The sequence below is a fragment of the Acomys minous genome, assembly GCF_964271855.1.
Source record: "Acomys minous genome assembly, chromosome: 10".
Taxonomy (NCBI): Eukaryota; Metazoa; Chordata; class Mammalia; order Rodentia; family Muridae; genus Acomys; species Acomys minous.
Window position 1 is genome coordinate 51,496,303 of NC_140491.1, and position 17,604 is coordinate 51,513,906.

At 41.5% G+C, this 17,604-nt stretch overlaps 1 protein-coding gene across 18 annotated transcripts in view; it reads right to left on the minus strand.

The window, feature by feature from the left end:
• EHBP1 (EH domain binding protein 1) overlaps positions 1-17,604 on the minus strand; it is a 298,811-nt gene that overhangs the window by 73,675 nt on the left and 207,532 nt on the right. For all 18 annotated transcript variants that reach the window (XM_084798375.1, XM_084798377.1, XM_084798376.1 and 15 more), the window contains 2 exons: positions 14,226-15,116; positions 9,070-9,213 (listed from right to left, as the gene is read on the minus strand). In XM_084798375.1, the coding sequence (XP_084654501.1) occupies positions 9,070-9,213; positions 14,226-15,116 (1,035 nt within the window). The remainder of the gene's footprint in view (positions 1-9,069; positions 9,214-14,225; positions 15,117-17,604) is intronic.

Sequence of the window (17,604 nt, forward strand, 5' to 3'; positions counted from 1 at the left end):
TATGAAACATGCCTTAGCGATGGCACTATCTGGGGCTGCTCAGCACGACACTGAACAGCCATATGAAAAACGTTCATGGCCATTAACGGTGGCACTAAAACGTGAGACATCTCACTCCAGCTTCATATGCTCACGGCTTTCTTGAGCAAATAGAAGAATGAGGCTAGGGGCTTATGGTGACATAATAGAAAAGATGCTTGGGGGTTTCCCCTGTAACAATGCTGAGCTTTGCGTGACTCTGGAGATATGCAGCAAGCTAACAACATGTTTTCTAAGAAGTCTAGTAACTATTGTTACAACAGGAGACTTCAAGCCAACTTATATTTAGACAGAATAGATAAGATATTACTTAAATCACAGACACTAAAAGTCACTGCACTATACGGATATTTATGCTGAGCATAGGAACACATCAACTTTCCCCCAGAATGTAAGTACAGACAGATTAGCAGCACTTCGTGTGTCCTGCCGGCCTGCAATGGGTTGTGTAGCATTGATCTTTTGATGATTGTGTTGAAGTGAAATGCAAAAGGCATTTTCCTTTTGGCACCCTAGGCATATTCTAGTTCAAATAGAGAATAAAAATCTCTAAATAAGATAAAACACTCTATGTATTTGGAAGGTTTTAGATTACTTTTTATAGTAACTGAAAACTCATGCCCTTAATCATTGAAATTACATATTAGCATCAACCTATTTCTTCCTAAAAATAGAAATAATAATATGCAACTAAAAAAAGTAAAATTTGACTTTGAATTTAATTTTAAAACTTTTAAACTTTCATTTATTCCCCCCACCCCCTGAGACAGAGTTTGTCTGTTCAGCTTTGGCTGTCCTGGACTCACTTTGTAGACCAGGCTGGCCTCGAACTCACATCAATCTGCCTGCCTCTGCTTCCTGAGTACTGGGATTAAAAGCGTACGCTACCACTGCCCAGCTAAGTTTAAAATTTTTATCAACAGAAGCTATTGAGTATAATTATATGTTATATTTATATTTACATAGCCATATATAAAAATTACAAAAGAAAGTTAATCACGTTTTTATAAAAATGGTTAAGAAATTTTAGATTAATTTAATTTTATTTTGTATATTACTGTCCTGCCCTCATCTATACACCATACACAGCCTGGTGCCCACAAGAGCTCAGAGAAGGAGTTGGGGTTCATGGAGCTGGACTTGTAGGTGGTTGTGAGCTGCCGTGTGGATGCTGGGATCAAACCTGGGTCCTCTGTAAGAGCAACACCTGGACCACCGAGCCATTGCTCCAGCTAGTTTTACCAAGAGGATGATAACTCCATCTTTTATTATCTGGAGAATATTTAGTGAGTTAAGTTAAATCTACTATATACAGTTATCAGTGTGAGAGAAACGTTCTGTTTAAATTAATTATTTCCTAACAAACATCAAAAGTATAAGATTGATAACCCACCCTACATGACAGCAAAATGCATTCAGAAGGTACAAGCTGGGCGCTGGAGAGATGCTTCAGTGGACTTAGTGCCTACTGCTCTTGCAGAACACAGGAGCTTGGTTTTTAGCATCCACGTGGTGGCCGGCAACTACCTCTAACGCCAGGGGATCAGACGCCCTCTTCTGGCCGCCATGGACAATTGTACACACATGTGATTATACAATAGACACATAATTAAAAATAAAATGAATCGTTAAGGTTTAACATGCAAAATAGCTTGCTGCCTCCACCTCCTCCTCAATCCCACCACCTCCGCCTTCATAACTAAGCCATTCAGGTTCATTTGTAAGTCCAGTAAAACAAAGTAACTATTATCTGTATTTTTTTAGAATCAGTATTCCTTTCAGTAAATGTCAAAGGACCGACTGATCAAACTAAAATCTTTCCCTATACACAGTTTTCTTTAGATGACTCAAACACTGCCACAAACATTTAAAGATAAATATTGCAAAGCTTCTAGGATTTACCACTAAGTTGTAGGTAGGTTCTCCCACCTATGAAGGAAAGAGCCAGTTGGGTAATGGGTATGCTGCTGTGCTGACATAATAAATACAATGGGAACAACGTGAAGTTCTGCTTTATAGTAGTCTCAGAATTCATTTCAGTTATTTGTTTTATTTTGTAAAATATAAATTAAATCTTTTACATGACTTTTTAATGAGTGTTTTGCCTGCATGCATATGTAAGCAACATGTGTGTGTCTAGTACCTGTGGAGTTTGTAAGGGTTCGTCGGATCCCTTGAAACTGGAGTGACAGATGGCTGTAGGTCATCATGGGGGTGCTGGGAACTGAACCAGGGTCCTCTGTGAAAGTAAAAAGCACTCCTCAAGGCCTGAGCCATCTCCCCAACCCTGTTTCTGCTTTTAAAGCAGCTTCTACTTAGTTGTTTCTTTCCTAATCAAACAACTTAGCAGGAAATATGTACCAAGTTCTTGTTTAAGCAATGGTACACTTGGGAAAAACAAAAACAAAAACAAACAAACAAACAAAAAATCAACCTACAGTTCCAGTTTTTCTTGGGAATACCTCAAACAGTCTGTACACATGCAATCAACCAGCTAAGACTACCAGGCTGTTTTCGTTTCTTTCCTTTCTTTCTTTCTTTCTTTCTTTCTCTTTCTTTCTTTCTTTCTTTCTTTCTTTCTTTCTTTCTCTCTCTCTCTCTCTCTTTCTTTCTTTCTTTCTAAAAAAGATTTATTATGTATATAGTGTCGTGTCTGCATATACACCTGAGTCCCAGAAGAGGGCACTAGATCTCATAGATGGTTGTGAGCCACCATGTGGGTGCTGGGAATTGAACTCAGGACCTCTGGAAGAGCAGCCAGTGCTTTTAACCTCTGAGCCATGTCTCCAGCCCCGCTACCAGGCTGTTTTCAATGACTTAGAAATCTCCCCCTAGACCAGAAACATACAGTTTGAGTAGTCATGCGAGTTTTTAGTAGAATGTCAGGATTCGGGGCACACTTGGCAGCTAGCTGAATTCTAGTACAAGTCCCAAACATGAAAAAAGCTGCATGTTTGGGGAGAACGGATGAATTCCCGAGTAAATGTGCTCACGTGAGCACAGCCCTGTCAAGGTCCCCAGTACCTGAGATCTTTGGGAACGGCGAGGCCTTCCTGGGTCAGACTCAGAAGAATGGCAAAGCCTTCCTTTGGCCTTAGTACAAATACTAGGAAGGAAGGAATGACCTTTACTGTCAACTATAGCTTCCTCCTCCGGGATAAATGCAACTTGGAACTGCTCCCCTGTCTCCCTCTCTGAGGTTAGCTAGCCCTACATACACCTCCACTCAGCGGTATACACAAACGCAGTGAGTTTCCAGGCTGCTGGTATGGCTTCCTTTAGAGTGTTGGAGGGCACGCCCCACCTCAGTCTCAGCTTTTCTCTCTTCTGTCTGTCCTTCTTCAGTTTCCTCTTGTCCCAGTCAGATCAATGTAAAGCTGTGCAGGTAACGGCACAGGTGTAAGCGTCCATAGAACAAGAGAGGCACTTACAGCACAGAGTTCAAGAATAGTCAGTAATCCCGAGTATATCTGACTTGAGTGGTAATAATCCATTCTGCTTTAAAGACCTTCGCAGAAAACAAAAATTATTCTCCTTCTTCATAAGCCTTTACTTCATAGAAATGTTTACTTATAGCCAACCTTTCATGGCTGGGTTGTTAGCAGTCAGCGAACTATATGAGGAACAGGCTCTCACTAAACCCCTTCCTTTCTTTATTGAGCATTTACCCAACACTTGGTAGGAGTTACCCTGTGTCCCTGTGCTTCAAGTGGTGCAGAGTTCAACAGAGGCGGCTGGTGTTCCCAGTGAATGTACAAGGGGACAGCAGAGGGGGGAGCAGGAAAGGGAAACCAGCCGTAGGAAGAGAAGAGCAAACGCTCCATTCAAGAACACAAGGACATGGTCACTGTAGATGCTCAGCGGACTCAGACTGCACTGGAACCTGGAGAGACTGAAGAGGAGGCTGAGAGGAGAAGGCGCAGGACTTATAAGGGCCATGGGGACAGGGTGGGGTGCTGGGAGTTTATTCTCTAAAGCTAAGCGGTGCTGCCAAAGGACTCCGAGGCTTTGGGTCCTCACATTGACATCCTCTCTATATCTTACAATCTTAAAAATCCTAAAAAGTAGACCTTTGCTTCCTTTAACCCTTTTCTGACTTGCCAGTAAACTTTTACTCGGTCTTGAGCTACAGACCAAGTCTGAAAAGCAGTCCACCTGTGCTGAGTGCATGGGCATGATCCCATGGACCTAGGTGCTCTAATAGGAATTCTGTTCTCTTCATTCGTGCCAGCCACCCAAAGGCTCTCAGCTGCCCAGGAACAGAGGACACGGGAAAAAAAAATCTCTGAATTTCAACCAATGGCCTCCTAGGCAATAAACAAGTTCTACAAAGCTCTTTCATAACTGTCCCCTACCCCCAATTGGGTCTCCCTATGTAGGTTTGGATGTCTAGAACTTGTTCAGTAGACCAGGCCAGCCTTGAACTTACAGAGATCCGCCTGCCTCTGCCTCCCAAGTTCTGGAATTCAAGATGTGAGCACTATGCTAGGACTTCAGTAAACTCTTGAAGATCCTAAGCCCAAGGCCACTCTTGGATACCAACCCCCCCCCCCCCATCTCTCTCTCTCTCTCTCTGTGTGTGTGTGTGTGTATGTATTTATTTTTAACACACGGGATTTCTCCATCACTCTATGAACAGTGAATAGCAGGTATAGCAGTTGGCCCAAGCCACTGTCTTCCAGTCCCTACTGTACATCACATGATGGGAAAGACAGATAGCAATGTCTTAACAAATAAGACTTTTACAATTTAGAGTATAATCAAAGAAAAACAACAAAAATCATTTCACCAAAAGGAAACTCCAGACATCTGAAGGTGGAGTAGGTTAGGCCTATGTTTACTCAACTAGTCTTCTGATCTCTCCAGAAAAAGATTCCTAACACTCCAGGGTGGTGGTGGCTTAGTCATGATCCCGCTGTCCTTCTTACATAGGCACCTAGTGTTTTTTTTCCTCAAACTTTTACAAATGGAAAAACAGAATCAGAGACAGAAATTATTTTCTGTTTTAATATCTCTTAGTTTATCTTCAATTGCTCAGAGATGAAATAGAGCAGTTTCACTCCTTATTTTATGCCCCAAGTGTCCTCCTCATTTTGGAAAGTAGTACCTGACAACACCCTTCTGCATAAGAGCTACTTAGAAACAGTGGAAATGACCAAATTAAAAAACTACTTCGTCCTTCAAAATGAATCAACTTTGGGTCAAGTTTCATATAAGAGGAATGGCCAGGTCTAATCTCTCATATTTGTGAAACTAGACACACCCAAGTATTTTACATCTTTGTGTGACGTTCCTATCATGTGTAAGAACAAATACTCCTGGAACAGACTCTCCACTTCAGCAAACTGCTACTACCCATTGACACAGGGCTGGGCACCTGAAAACATGAGCATCAGTGAAGTGCACAGGAAGAGAGCGCTTTCAATTGAACTTTAACTAAGAAAAATAAGTACTGCAACAGTATCTCCTACGCCACATGCTCTGAGAAAGGGACTGTATGCTTCTCACTGAATGGGGGGGGGGGGTCTATGCCTTCTTTCCTGGGACCTGAGTCGGCCTGTGTGACTACTCAGGCTAATACAATATGGTAAAAGTGATTTTGATATGAATTTTAAGACATAGTAAAGGAAATCAGCAATAGACTATAAGACAGGACAGGAGAATACATCTGTAAACCACATATTTAGTAAGGACTAAGCTAAGTTATATAATAGCTACAACAATAGAAACAAAATCAAAAACAACAACAAAAAAAACCCCAACTTTTAATTTGAATAAAAACCTGGAAACTTTAGCAGGTACATACAAATGACAGGATCAGTATCAGTAACCACCAGGGAAATTCAACTGAAACCACACAGCTATCACCTCACCCCTGACAGCAGAGCTGCTCTTTAAAACAAAAGCTTGGCAGCAGGCAACACTCAGACTGAGACATGAGGGTGAAGAGTTCAAGGCCAGCGGGGAGAACATACAAGACCATATTTGAATAAAACCCAAACCAGACCAACAGATAATGAAAAATGATAGGGGGAAAAAAACCAGCTGGAACCTTTGTAAACTGCAAAATAAGACGGTGCAGCTGTTGTGAGCAACAGTGTGGATGCTCCTTAACACCTAAGCAAAGACCTCCCTACAGTTCAGAAATCCCGCTTCTGAGTATTTAGCCAAAAGCAGGACAACTGCGCTGCGTGTGCTGGTGCCTGGCCTTAATGACAGTATTACAACAGGGGCAGGGGGATGCCTATGAGTTCCAGGCCAGTCAGGGACCTAGCAGAATCCAGTCCCAAGCCAGCAAACTGCTCCAGTAGCAAACACTCTGTGATCCCACTTATGCAAGGTTCTTGAGAGTTAAATTCACCAGACCAAAGAGTAGATAAATTTACAATTATCTACTTAAAAACGTAAAAATGTACGCTTAAAAATTAAGAGGGTGGGTAAACATTCCTATTACAGTAAAATAAATTAGAAGTAGATATTATTCCTTTATAGCTTTCAGAATGTCTTGCTTTTCTGCTCTGCTTACACTTATTATGTATCTCTTTGGGCTTTATACTTTATACTTTTGAAGCTACTATAATATCTCTAAACTTTTCTGTATTTTTTATATAAGACACAACTGAATATTCAAACAATAAATTTTATGGAGGTATGCATTGCACTTGGTGATATGCACCCATTTCCAGCTTAATAATGTTGACACATGTTGACAAAGTAAAGCTCGACATGATCACTTCCCACCCTGCTGGAGGGTTTGCTTACCTCCCCATCATTAAACTAACTCCTACCCCCAGGTAGGCAGTGACAGCTCCTTGGCACTCTGTCCCAGGAGTGCATGCAGGGGAGAGGTGAATGCTATGTCTCAGCATATGTCACTTATTGATGCTACTGTGGCTCTCAATAGCTTGAGACATTGCATCACCAAGCAGTTCATGCTGCGTATCCCATGTCTCAGGGAGGGACATGTTTCGTGTTTTGAAGCATTTGTGACTCTGGAGCATCACATTAGGGATGCTCGAACCACATTCTGTTGTATGAACAGATGATCTGTTTATGCATTCTTCGTTGATGCACACATAATTTTGTGCAGTTTATGTGTATTACAATGTAAGAGCTATGAAGTCAGTCACTATGGTACATGCCTTTAGTTCCAGCACGTGGAGTCAGTCACTATGGTACATGCCTTTAGTTCCAGCACGTGGAGTCAGTCACTATGGTACATGCCTTTAGTCCCAGCACTTGGAGGGCAGAGGCAGGTAGGCAGATAATGTAAATATCAAGTATTCTGAATTTAAATAAAATACACACACACACACACACACACACACACACACACACAGTTTTTATCTAAGACAGGGTCTCTCTGTGTAGCCCTGTCTGTCCTGGACTCACTTTGTAGACCAGGCTGGCCTCAAACTCAGTGAGCCACCTGCCTCTGCCTCCTGAGTGCTGGGTTTACAGGCATGTGCCACTGTGCTCAGCTCACAGTATATTTTTAATTTACTTATTTTCTAAAGTTATATTTAGGTTATTATAGATTGTCCAGTTTTTAGTACTTGAGAAACACTTTCTCCACAATTATAACACCAACAAAAACCCTTTTCTTGTTGAGGAAAGTACTCTTTTTGTAGTTCCTCACTGGAATGGCTCCTTTAGCAACTAACTCTTAGCCCATGGCTCAGCTCTCAGGCCCTCCAGCCTCCCCCTTCGTCTCTGCGACCACACGTGGCTTTTATGCCCTGTGATTAGTTTACCATCTCTCCTCCTGCCTCTTCATGTGAGGAAGCAGATCTGTTACAGATGCATAACAAATCCATCTGGCAAACAACAGACTCTATAAATTGATGGTTAAGCACTGAAAAAAGCTAACATAAAGTCTACATGTTTTTCCATAGGGCAGTCTTCAAAAGCTGTGTTTTTCCTTATTTCTTACTAATTTTTTGCTCTTTTTTTGGGGAGATTCTTGCTCTGTAGGCAAAGCTGGCCTGGAACTTATGTAGCCCAGGCTGGCAAACTCATAACAAGCCTCTTATCTCAGCCTCCTGAGTACTGGGATTATAAGCATGAGCCACTACACCATCTCAGATTAGTGTTTTTCAAACTTCTGTGATTGTGATGTATAGTTAAAAATACATTTTCCTGTCTTGTAGGCACACAGACCAATGTAACTGAAAGAAAGGTTTCATACATACACACAAACCCACCAAGTATAATGAATTTTGATATATTTGATTCTATTTCTTTTTGTTAAAAATAATGGCTTATTAAACTTATTTTCTATCCCTTTATTTCATAAATACTAAAATTTAGAAACAATACCCTAGGTTGGAGACCAATGAGGTAGCATCTACAAAGACTTAAAATGTAACATGATTTTGTGTGTGAGTCTGGTGGTAAGTAGGGCTATTGTAGTTTTCAGTGATGAGAAGTTTCATATCTTACTATAATAAAGGATTTCTACTATTACATGTTTATTATTATTTGTGACACGCTGCACAAAAATAAAGCATGGAGAAAATGTGGCTTTATATAAGAGTGGAGGTACGACAAGGAATACATGGTCTCGGGAAACCAGGAAGGCTCAGGTTCAAATCCCGATTACCACCTCTGACTCGAAGGCCTTGTGAAAACTGAATGCCTATCAGCTTCAGTCTTGGCATCTGGGCAGTTATACAAGTACACACTGCGGATACTCAATAAAAATGGGCACTATTATATACTCACGTTTCTAACGGAACTCTATGGAGAAATATAATCCTAAGTAGTCACAAAATGCAAATGAACAAAGCTAGATATTTATAACATGAGCTTTCTCTTTCAGAACTGCACTTTCCCTCACAGCTAACAGCACTGCTTAGCGGTAATAACAGTATAGTTGGTCCCATTTAATGGATTCGTCAGTTGAATAAGTGACCATGTACCCACAGTTTACAGCCTATGGAAAGTAATTGAGCAAATTACTCCCGGTCACCCAAGCACAATTATGATTGCTATGAATAGTTTGTGGTTTCTGCAACCAGTGCTCCTCACATCACTTAGCTGCCTGCTGCAGAGTGGGGGGGCTGCGCTGCCACTGTGCTGGCTCCCCGCCTTGACAGCTGCATCTCTTCTGGCTTGCTCAAGCAGAACTCTCGCTCTTTCTTTCAGCTCCTCTTGTCTAGACAACATTCGGTGCTTAAAAGCAAAAGTACAGAATTAGCAGTCACGTCAAAAAATACAGTTAAGATAAAGTCAGGTGTATAGGCTCCCTAACAGGGCTACCTATAGAAAACATTAATGCTAAGAAGAAAGTGTAGAATAAATATATACATTTTAACAAAAAGAAAACAATGTTATTTCCTAACACTGGATGAATTTCAACATACATTTTAAAGTTTAGAATTTTAGTTATTATCATCATCATAATAATTATTTTTTGTGTGTGTATGTGCTTATGTACGAAGTCATGTGTGTGAGTGCAGGTGTGCATATGAGTGGGCAACTGTGGGAGGTACTTTTCTCCTTGTACTGTGAGTTCTGGGGACGAAACTCAGGTTGTCAGACTTTCACGGCAAGTGCTTTGGTCAGCCAGGTGACCCTCACTGGATTTTATTTGTACATATTCTCATAAAGTGAGTGTGACTATTAGATTATTTATTGTCTTCTCGTAAGCACCAAAGACATAATAAAAGCGTTGGCTCTTTTTATGGTCTAATACAACCAACAACTCTGTAACTTCACTTGTAAACTGCTCAATGTTAAAATATCTGTGCAATATTCTTTTAAACTTTTGGAAATGTCTACAAACAATCCCAAGCTGTTATATATTTATTTATTTAATCAAACGTCTCACTCACTATGTTGCCCAAGCTTGTCTTGAACTCTTTTTGTAGCTAACCCAGGTTAGCCTTCAACTCTCAGTCTACTTGCCTGTTACCAGCGCTCTGGGATGCCAGGCATGTGCCACCACACTTGACTAAAGCTAAATTATTGTTAAAAGAGCCCAAAAACTGTTCTCCACTGATCATTCTCTTCATAATGGAACAATCTTATTGGAGTTGAGAAATATTATGGATTAATGAGTAACTTTACAATGAGTTTTTGGAGGACAACCAATACTGTCCACAAATGGAAGCCAGTTCTTAAATAGTGGTATCAGTCAAAACCACAATAGCCACATTAGTTTAAGAATTTTAGATTCAGTCACTCCGTCTCCCTGAGTCTGACTGTTTGTGGGTAAAGCAGGCATGCGAGTAGAGCAGGTCACACCAGCACGGTGGAGAGGGTGACACGGTGAGCATTGGCACAGGGCAAGCACAAGATGAAGATAAAACATCACGATGCTTTAACCCCCTCAATTTCCCTATCTCAGAAATAAAGAGACCGGCCTGTGTGAAGACCCCGCTGGATCTAAATTCTGCAGCCCACACCTCTAAGCTGCCACACAAACCCTGCAAGACTGTGTTTTGATCTTAAAAGCACATAAATATGGTTTCTAATTAAAAATGTATTCCATATTTATTATAAGCAAGTAAAAATAACAATAGTTTAGCAGCCATGCACCAGAGATCATTACTGTAGGATCACACCCCCCTTTCTAATCTGTGCTCGCATGACACACCCAGCCTTGTCACATTTTTTTAGCTTAATATTTGAGTGTAAGGAAACATTTTCTGATGATCAGATGTATTTCTCTTGAAAACCTGATTCTTAGCAGAATGCCACACATTCTATTATATAGATGTATAATACTGTATTTTACTGGATATATAGGGTGTTAGCAAGTTTTTCACTATCATAGATGCTTTTATAAATATCTTTATGCATAAACTGTTGCTTTATTATTTTCGTAGGTAGAATTTCCGACAGTAATATGTTAGGTTTTGGTGGTTCCTGGGATTGAACTTGGGGCCAATGAGCTATGTCCCAGCCATACTTAATTTTATTTCAAGATAGAGTGTTGATAAATTGCTCAGGCTGGCTCAAAGGTGTGATCCTCCTGACGAAGCTTCCAGAGAACTTGTGCTAACAGACACATGTGACTTTTCTAGCTCCCCCTGCAACTCCTCAAAGAGGGTTCAACTAACTCTCTTGCCATAGCTTCTGGGGCTGGCCAACATACACATTAGTGCGTGTGTGCGTGTTGCATGTGGAGGCTAGAGGTCAAGTTGAGTGTCCCCTGAATACTCTCCACTTAATTACTACAGACAGGGACTCTGGCAGCTCGGCTAGGTGGGGAGCCCGTCAGTCTCCAGGGGTGGCCTACCTTCCCCTTTCTGGCACTGGGGAGACAGATGGACACTTTCACACTCAGCTTTTTATGTGGGTATTGGGGATCCAGACTCAAGAGTTCATGCTTTCTCCTGAGCCCCAGCACAAACATGTCTAAGGTAACCTGACACACATTGCTAAAAATGCCCGCCAGCCAGCTGACCGCCATACATTTGCGCTATGGGGTGTTTTGGTGCTACTATAGTCAAACCACAAAGATATGTAGATGTAAAGGAGAGTAAGGATGTCAGAGTTAGAAAGTTTTGGCTTCAACTTGAACTTGAAGTTTATCATATAACTGTGAGCACAGTCTTAAGTCTTCCTCTCCCTTCTATCAAACAGGCTGCAACCTTTCATGTGCTACACAGGCTCGGGAAGGCATAGGGAAGACATAACTGTCACCATCTGTACTAGAGACTGAAGTGGGGTGTGTTTATAAGTCCATATTGTTGTAGCTCCTGTGAGCTAAAGCTCAGAAGAGTCATGCTACTTTATTAAATACTAAGAAAGAATAATCACTAACAAATCTGACATAACATCCTTTTTTCAAAGATTTCACAGACATTAAAATACAAAAGGCTAAGCTGGGCTTGGTGGTGCATGCCTTTGATCCCAGCACTCGGGAGGCAGAGGCAGGCAGAGCTCTGGGTTTTGAGGCCAGCCTGGGCTACAGAGTGAGTTCCAGGGCAGCCATGCCATGGCTATACAGAGAAACCCTGTCTCAAAGCAAACAAACAACACAAACAAAGCAAAAACCAAAAAGATGTATATCTGAAATTCATAACGTGGGAATATAAAAGAGAAACATATATTTGCATAAAACTTAGCTGCGATTAGAACCTAGCGAACATCAATATCCACATTACATTTTTGGTGTGAGACATTGTTTTTGTCAACCTCGCGTCAAGTGAACTATTACATTTGTCCTAAGCAAAATTCCTTGCTTCCCTAATCCTTCCTTAAAAAAAAAAAATAATGGCTTTGTTGTGTAGCTCATTTTGAAAGCTACAGTGTTGTTGTTTTTTAATTGTAAAAATTAGCTTATACAATTGTGCACATTAATGGATTTCGCATGCCACTCCCAGGCACGCACGCATGACCTGTGCTATGCTCAGTTCTGCTTCTCTACTACTGCGTGTCTTAGATTCTGACATCCCCAGGCCTTTAGCACACCTCTGCCAACTCATCGGCCATGGCATCTGCGATCAGTGCCACCCGATCCCAGCCCAGACGCTGCCACCCGCCTACACATGGTGTGGTCCTGCGGGGCCACCCGCCTGTACATGGAGTGGTCCTGTCAGTGCCACCTGCCTACACATGGAGTGGTCCTGTCAGTGCCACCCGCCTGCACATGGAGCGGTCCTGTGGTGGTCTGTCTGCACTGCTTCCGCTTCAGCCAGCCCCGTCCTCCCTCACGATGAGCTCCCAGCACCCTTGTGGACTCCATGCAAATGCTTGAACCAGCTAGCTGTATGGAACGGCACACTAGATGACCCATGTATATTAAACACGAACTTTGCATTTTCCAGATTAATGGAAGAAAAGGAGCATGTACAGTGTAATTCAGAGCGTTTCCCCCAATCCCTTTGAGCTGTGGTTGGCTAAGCCAGATGTGGTCCCTGTGGATATGAAACTAACAGCACCAAGTGGGGGGAAAAGTGCTGAAGTCCAGGTTGTTTTCCAGATTTCATACTGGCATCTTCTAGCAAAGTCAAGAAAATACTTTTACCAGTTAGAAGACAATTAGAGCCAAACAGGCTGCAGTTCTCAACATTTTGGACTCAGGGTCTCTTTATATGCTTAACAATTCGTAAGAATACCAAAGACTTTTGCTTGTGTGAAATATCCCTATGGATCGTGGCCATTTGGGGAAGTTAAAATTTTGAAAATTTTAAAATTATGCTTTCATTAGAAATAGCCAAATACATTAAACAGTAGTAGCATTTTAATTAAAACCCTCTGCTTTAAAAAACAAACACAAGCTAATAAGGACTGGCATTTTCCACTTCATTAAGAAAAAAGCAGCCAAGGACCAGTGAGACGGCTCAGTGGATAAAACCACTTGCTTTTCAGCCTGACAACCTCAGTTCGATCCCCGAAGCCCTCAGTGGACATACCCAGCTCCTGAAGGTGTTCGTGCATGTGCATGTGAATGTGTGTATTTGTGTGTGACTTAGTGAGACCTACAATAATAAAATCTTAAAAAGAAGTGAGCAGCAGGATTTCCCAATGCATTCCATCTGCTGGAGGAATCACAGTGCCTTCAGAAAACTCTAGCATTCACTGTGAGAAGACAGAAAGTGCCAGAGATAAATAATAACCTAGAATGAGATGCTTTAACTTCGGGCGTTATTGGAAAGGGTTTTGAAGAGCTTCTGTGGTCCTCAGTTACTGTTGGTTTTGTTTGTTCTGTTTTTCCAACATTAGGGACCAATCCCAGCCCTTCGAGCGTACTGGGTGGGCCCTCCTGCTCTGAGCTTCGTCCCCAGGCTCTCAAATAAGGCGTTGAGAACCAGCTCAGAACTGCCCTGCTTTAGCAGGCACCGTGAATGCAAGGTCTGTGCAGAGGCCAGAAGAGGTGTCGGCCTCCCTGGGAGCAGGGTGCCAGCAGCCCTGAGCCACCGTGCAGGCGCTGGGAATGGACTCGGGGCCTCTAGGAGAGAGCTGAGTGCTTATAACTGATGAGGCACTTCTCCATGCCTAGGGATGAGATTTTAATTCAAAAAGTTGGCATACCTTGTCCTTCAACCTTAAAGTCTGGCTTACAATATTATGGTGCAAACTTTAAATATATAGCAGGTATAGTTTTTATATTTTTCCATGATAAGTGAGACCTTGCTTTTATTTGTGTCTAACATCTTAAAGTGTTCTATTAACACGAAAGAATAAACAGAAAGAAGAATAGCGATCTACTAATTACTTTCTGACCCACTTACCTGAACTGTTTTGGTGGGGTGGTCTGCGTGATTTAAAGTGTTTCTGTCGGCATCTGGATCCAACTCTGTCTGCCTCAGAGAAGCACATGTTTTTTTCGCAAAGTCTGTATCTCTATTGTATGAATATCCAAGTTTAGAAGGAGGGGATAAGCTTGGCCTTTTGATAGCTGACTCACCATCCACTCTGCACTCTAAAGATCTGGAATCATCTATTTTCTCTTGTTCCAAGTCACTATCGGTATTTACAGCCTGAAGCTTTTGCTCGTGACTTGAGGGTGGAGACACCGCTTTCTTTTGACCACTGATGTGTAAGTCACTTAATTCTAGGTTCTCGGCTTTTAGTAGCCTCTTCTTGCCAAACAAAACCAGCGCTTGGGCTGACTCGGTACTAGAACTTAGCCCAGGGTCATCAGACACTGAAGTCCTTCCCGAGCTCTGCTGGGACTTCTGGGGCTCCGTGTCACTTTTAGTCCTGCGGCAGGAAGGGGAGGCTGTGCTTGGACTAAGGTGATCACGTGGAGTCTGGTGCTCACTTTCCGACTCTCCCACTCCACTATCAGTTACAAACACAGAGTCGTCCTGCGACAGGAGGCCCACGGCCCCGCCGGCAGGCTGCTGCGCTTCAGGCTCACGCTTCAGGTCGCTGAGCTCGGCATAGAATTTTTCTTGATCCACAGAACTGTTTGTGTCTGTTTCATAATTTCCAACTTTGTACGTGCTTTTACTGCTGTTTTCTTCTATCTGGACCACATTTAGTTCTTGGCCGCTAAAATGTGCCCTTATTTGATAGAGATAAGTCATAACAGTCAGCTTGTCAGGGATTGCTAATAAAACCATATCAGAAGGTTCCAGTAAACGGGAGATTCCAATGCTGGCAAATCCATCATAAGCCTTCAAAGAGAAGAAGGGACAAACAAATGATATACTGAAAAGCTCAGACATCTATTTTAAAGGCAGCAAAATTTTAAGGCTTTTTGTCACTGTAGGGCACATAAAATTAATGACATTATACTGCAGGGAAAAGAATAAAATTTCAAGAAAAAAATTAGCAAAAAGGAGAAAAGAGGAAAACAACTAAACAACATATTCATCTACAAGCACAATATAAGCAATAAAGAATAAAGAGTAAAATTTTAGTTTAAGGACGGAGGGATGAAGAAATGTTAGTGGATCGCTCTAGCTTTCATCATCCCTGTTGCCCCTTCACATGGTCATGTAATTACAGTAAAGAAGTTCAAAGAACTAACTACTATACGATTTGCTATAAAATACAAATAAATGCCATTTAATCTTAGAGGCACAGGAACTCTTTTAAGTGCATACTTATGCTTGGTTTCCTAATGAGGACAGTGACTACTTTCACTCATCTACTCTGGAGAGGACAGACTGTTTTGAATGCCTCAGCATACCTGAGCTGTGAGGCTGCGCTGTAGTAGTTTGTTAGCCTCTGAATGGCTGCTGCGCATCAGGTTTTTCTAGTTTTGAAGAACCAAGGCTGTTTCTCAATTTACAATTAATTATCACTATCCTGAACTAACCCTTGAAACAGCATTGTGTATCTAGGAAGCATTCAAAGCTCACTAAGCTTAGGTAGCCATCGTCGACCGCAGAAGCGCTGCTGCATTTGGATGTCAAAATCCCCATTCTTGACAATGTGCATTTAGAAGCACAGTTTTATGTTGTTCTTAAAAAATGTTAGGAATTTATTTAATCAAAGGAATTTTTGTGCTTTTATAGTAAACTTCTACCTTTGGATTTAATCTGTATTCTTCCTGAAGCTTTAAGAAATGTGAAGAAAGAAAATAAAAACTAAATTGTGCTATTAAGACCTATTCAACTTCCACAAAATAATGCTTTGTAATATGGGTACTTCAAAATATCTGCTAGAGAGGTGGCTCAGTTGGTGTGCATGTACAGACTTGTTTGTTCTTTTACATGTTTTAGGTAAGTTAAAGTCATTTTCTTCCTTGTGTGCCTTGACTACTTGACTGACAGCCATCAATAGCAGACCATCAGGAAAGCCACCGCAGGCAGTATTCTGAACATTTCCTAATTATCTAAAATGCTGATATATTGGTTAAGATCAGATGCCACAGGTAAATACTTTTTGTATCGAGTTCTTTTTACAGGCCTGAAAAAACGATTAGCTTCCTTGTGAGAGAACTCCTGCTGGTTTTTTGCTTCATGCAGCAATTCATTATATGCATACTAATTGTACTTTAAAACAAACCACGTTTTTTTATAGGTGAGGTAGAAATTTTGTCAAAGAATTTCCTACAAGTTAACTTCTGCCAAGGTCAGTCACGTGCTGTGACTGTGTGTGAAATAGGAAAGTGTTTAAGAAAAGGCCCACTTACTTACTACTTACTTACATATATTTACTTAGTGTGTGTGTGTGTGTGTGTGTGTGTGTGTGTGTGTGTGTGTGTGTGTGTGTGTGTGTGTGTAGGCACAGGGGGTACATGGCGGCTGTGGTGGGTGTGTCCAGTCTGGGGCTCCCCTGTGTGAGTTCTTTCCCTTCCCATCACGTGAGCCTCTGGGACAGAACTCAGGGTGTCAACAGCTTGGCAGCGGGCACCTTTACCACTGAGTCATCTCATTAGCCGAGGATTTTTCAAAGAGAATTGTCTTACTTATTCTGAAGTGTTAAGTTAGTTAAGGAAGAGACACTGACAATTATATTACAAATACAAGTGGAACGTAAGACAAAGAGTTTGTTTCTCGGATACTCTAAATCCAGTCGACAGTACGAAGGGTTATCCGGGAGAACCTTGTAGAACAGGAAATAATCTGCAGGTAGTAACGAAGGTTCGTAATGTAGACCGCATGTAACCAAACACTACAACTGGGTAGGCTGACATGTACTGGACACTGTATGAAAAGAATCAGTGTTAAGAACCTTATTAAAAAATCAAGATTATCTGCCATGGAAGACCTATTGTATATTCGGGGATTGAACCCGTATCTAGCTATCCTAAACACTTACTTAGCTACAGCCCCAGTCTCAAGAAAACATGTAAATGGAATACTCTTTCCATTTGTAATATGTAAACCCACATGTCAGTCCATGTTACTTAAACATTAACAAGATTCTCTTTATATATTTAAAAATATACACAGCTGGGCAAAATCAATCATGTTTCCATTTCAAAAATTAGAACAGCAAAGGAAAGCTCTACTCAAAAAGCAATCACCATTTAAGTGACAGGGTCCTGTACGTACCCTGCTCAGGCTGGTCCTGAACTCATGAGCTCAAGCTCTTCCCTGCTTTAGAGGTGTGTGGCACAACTGACTGGCAATTAGCAGTTCATTTTATAATGCCGACATCTGCATTTATATTACTTTGGCACTTTATTCAAATGCAGGAAAATGAAGATAA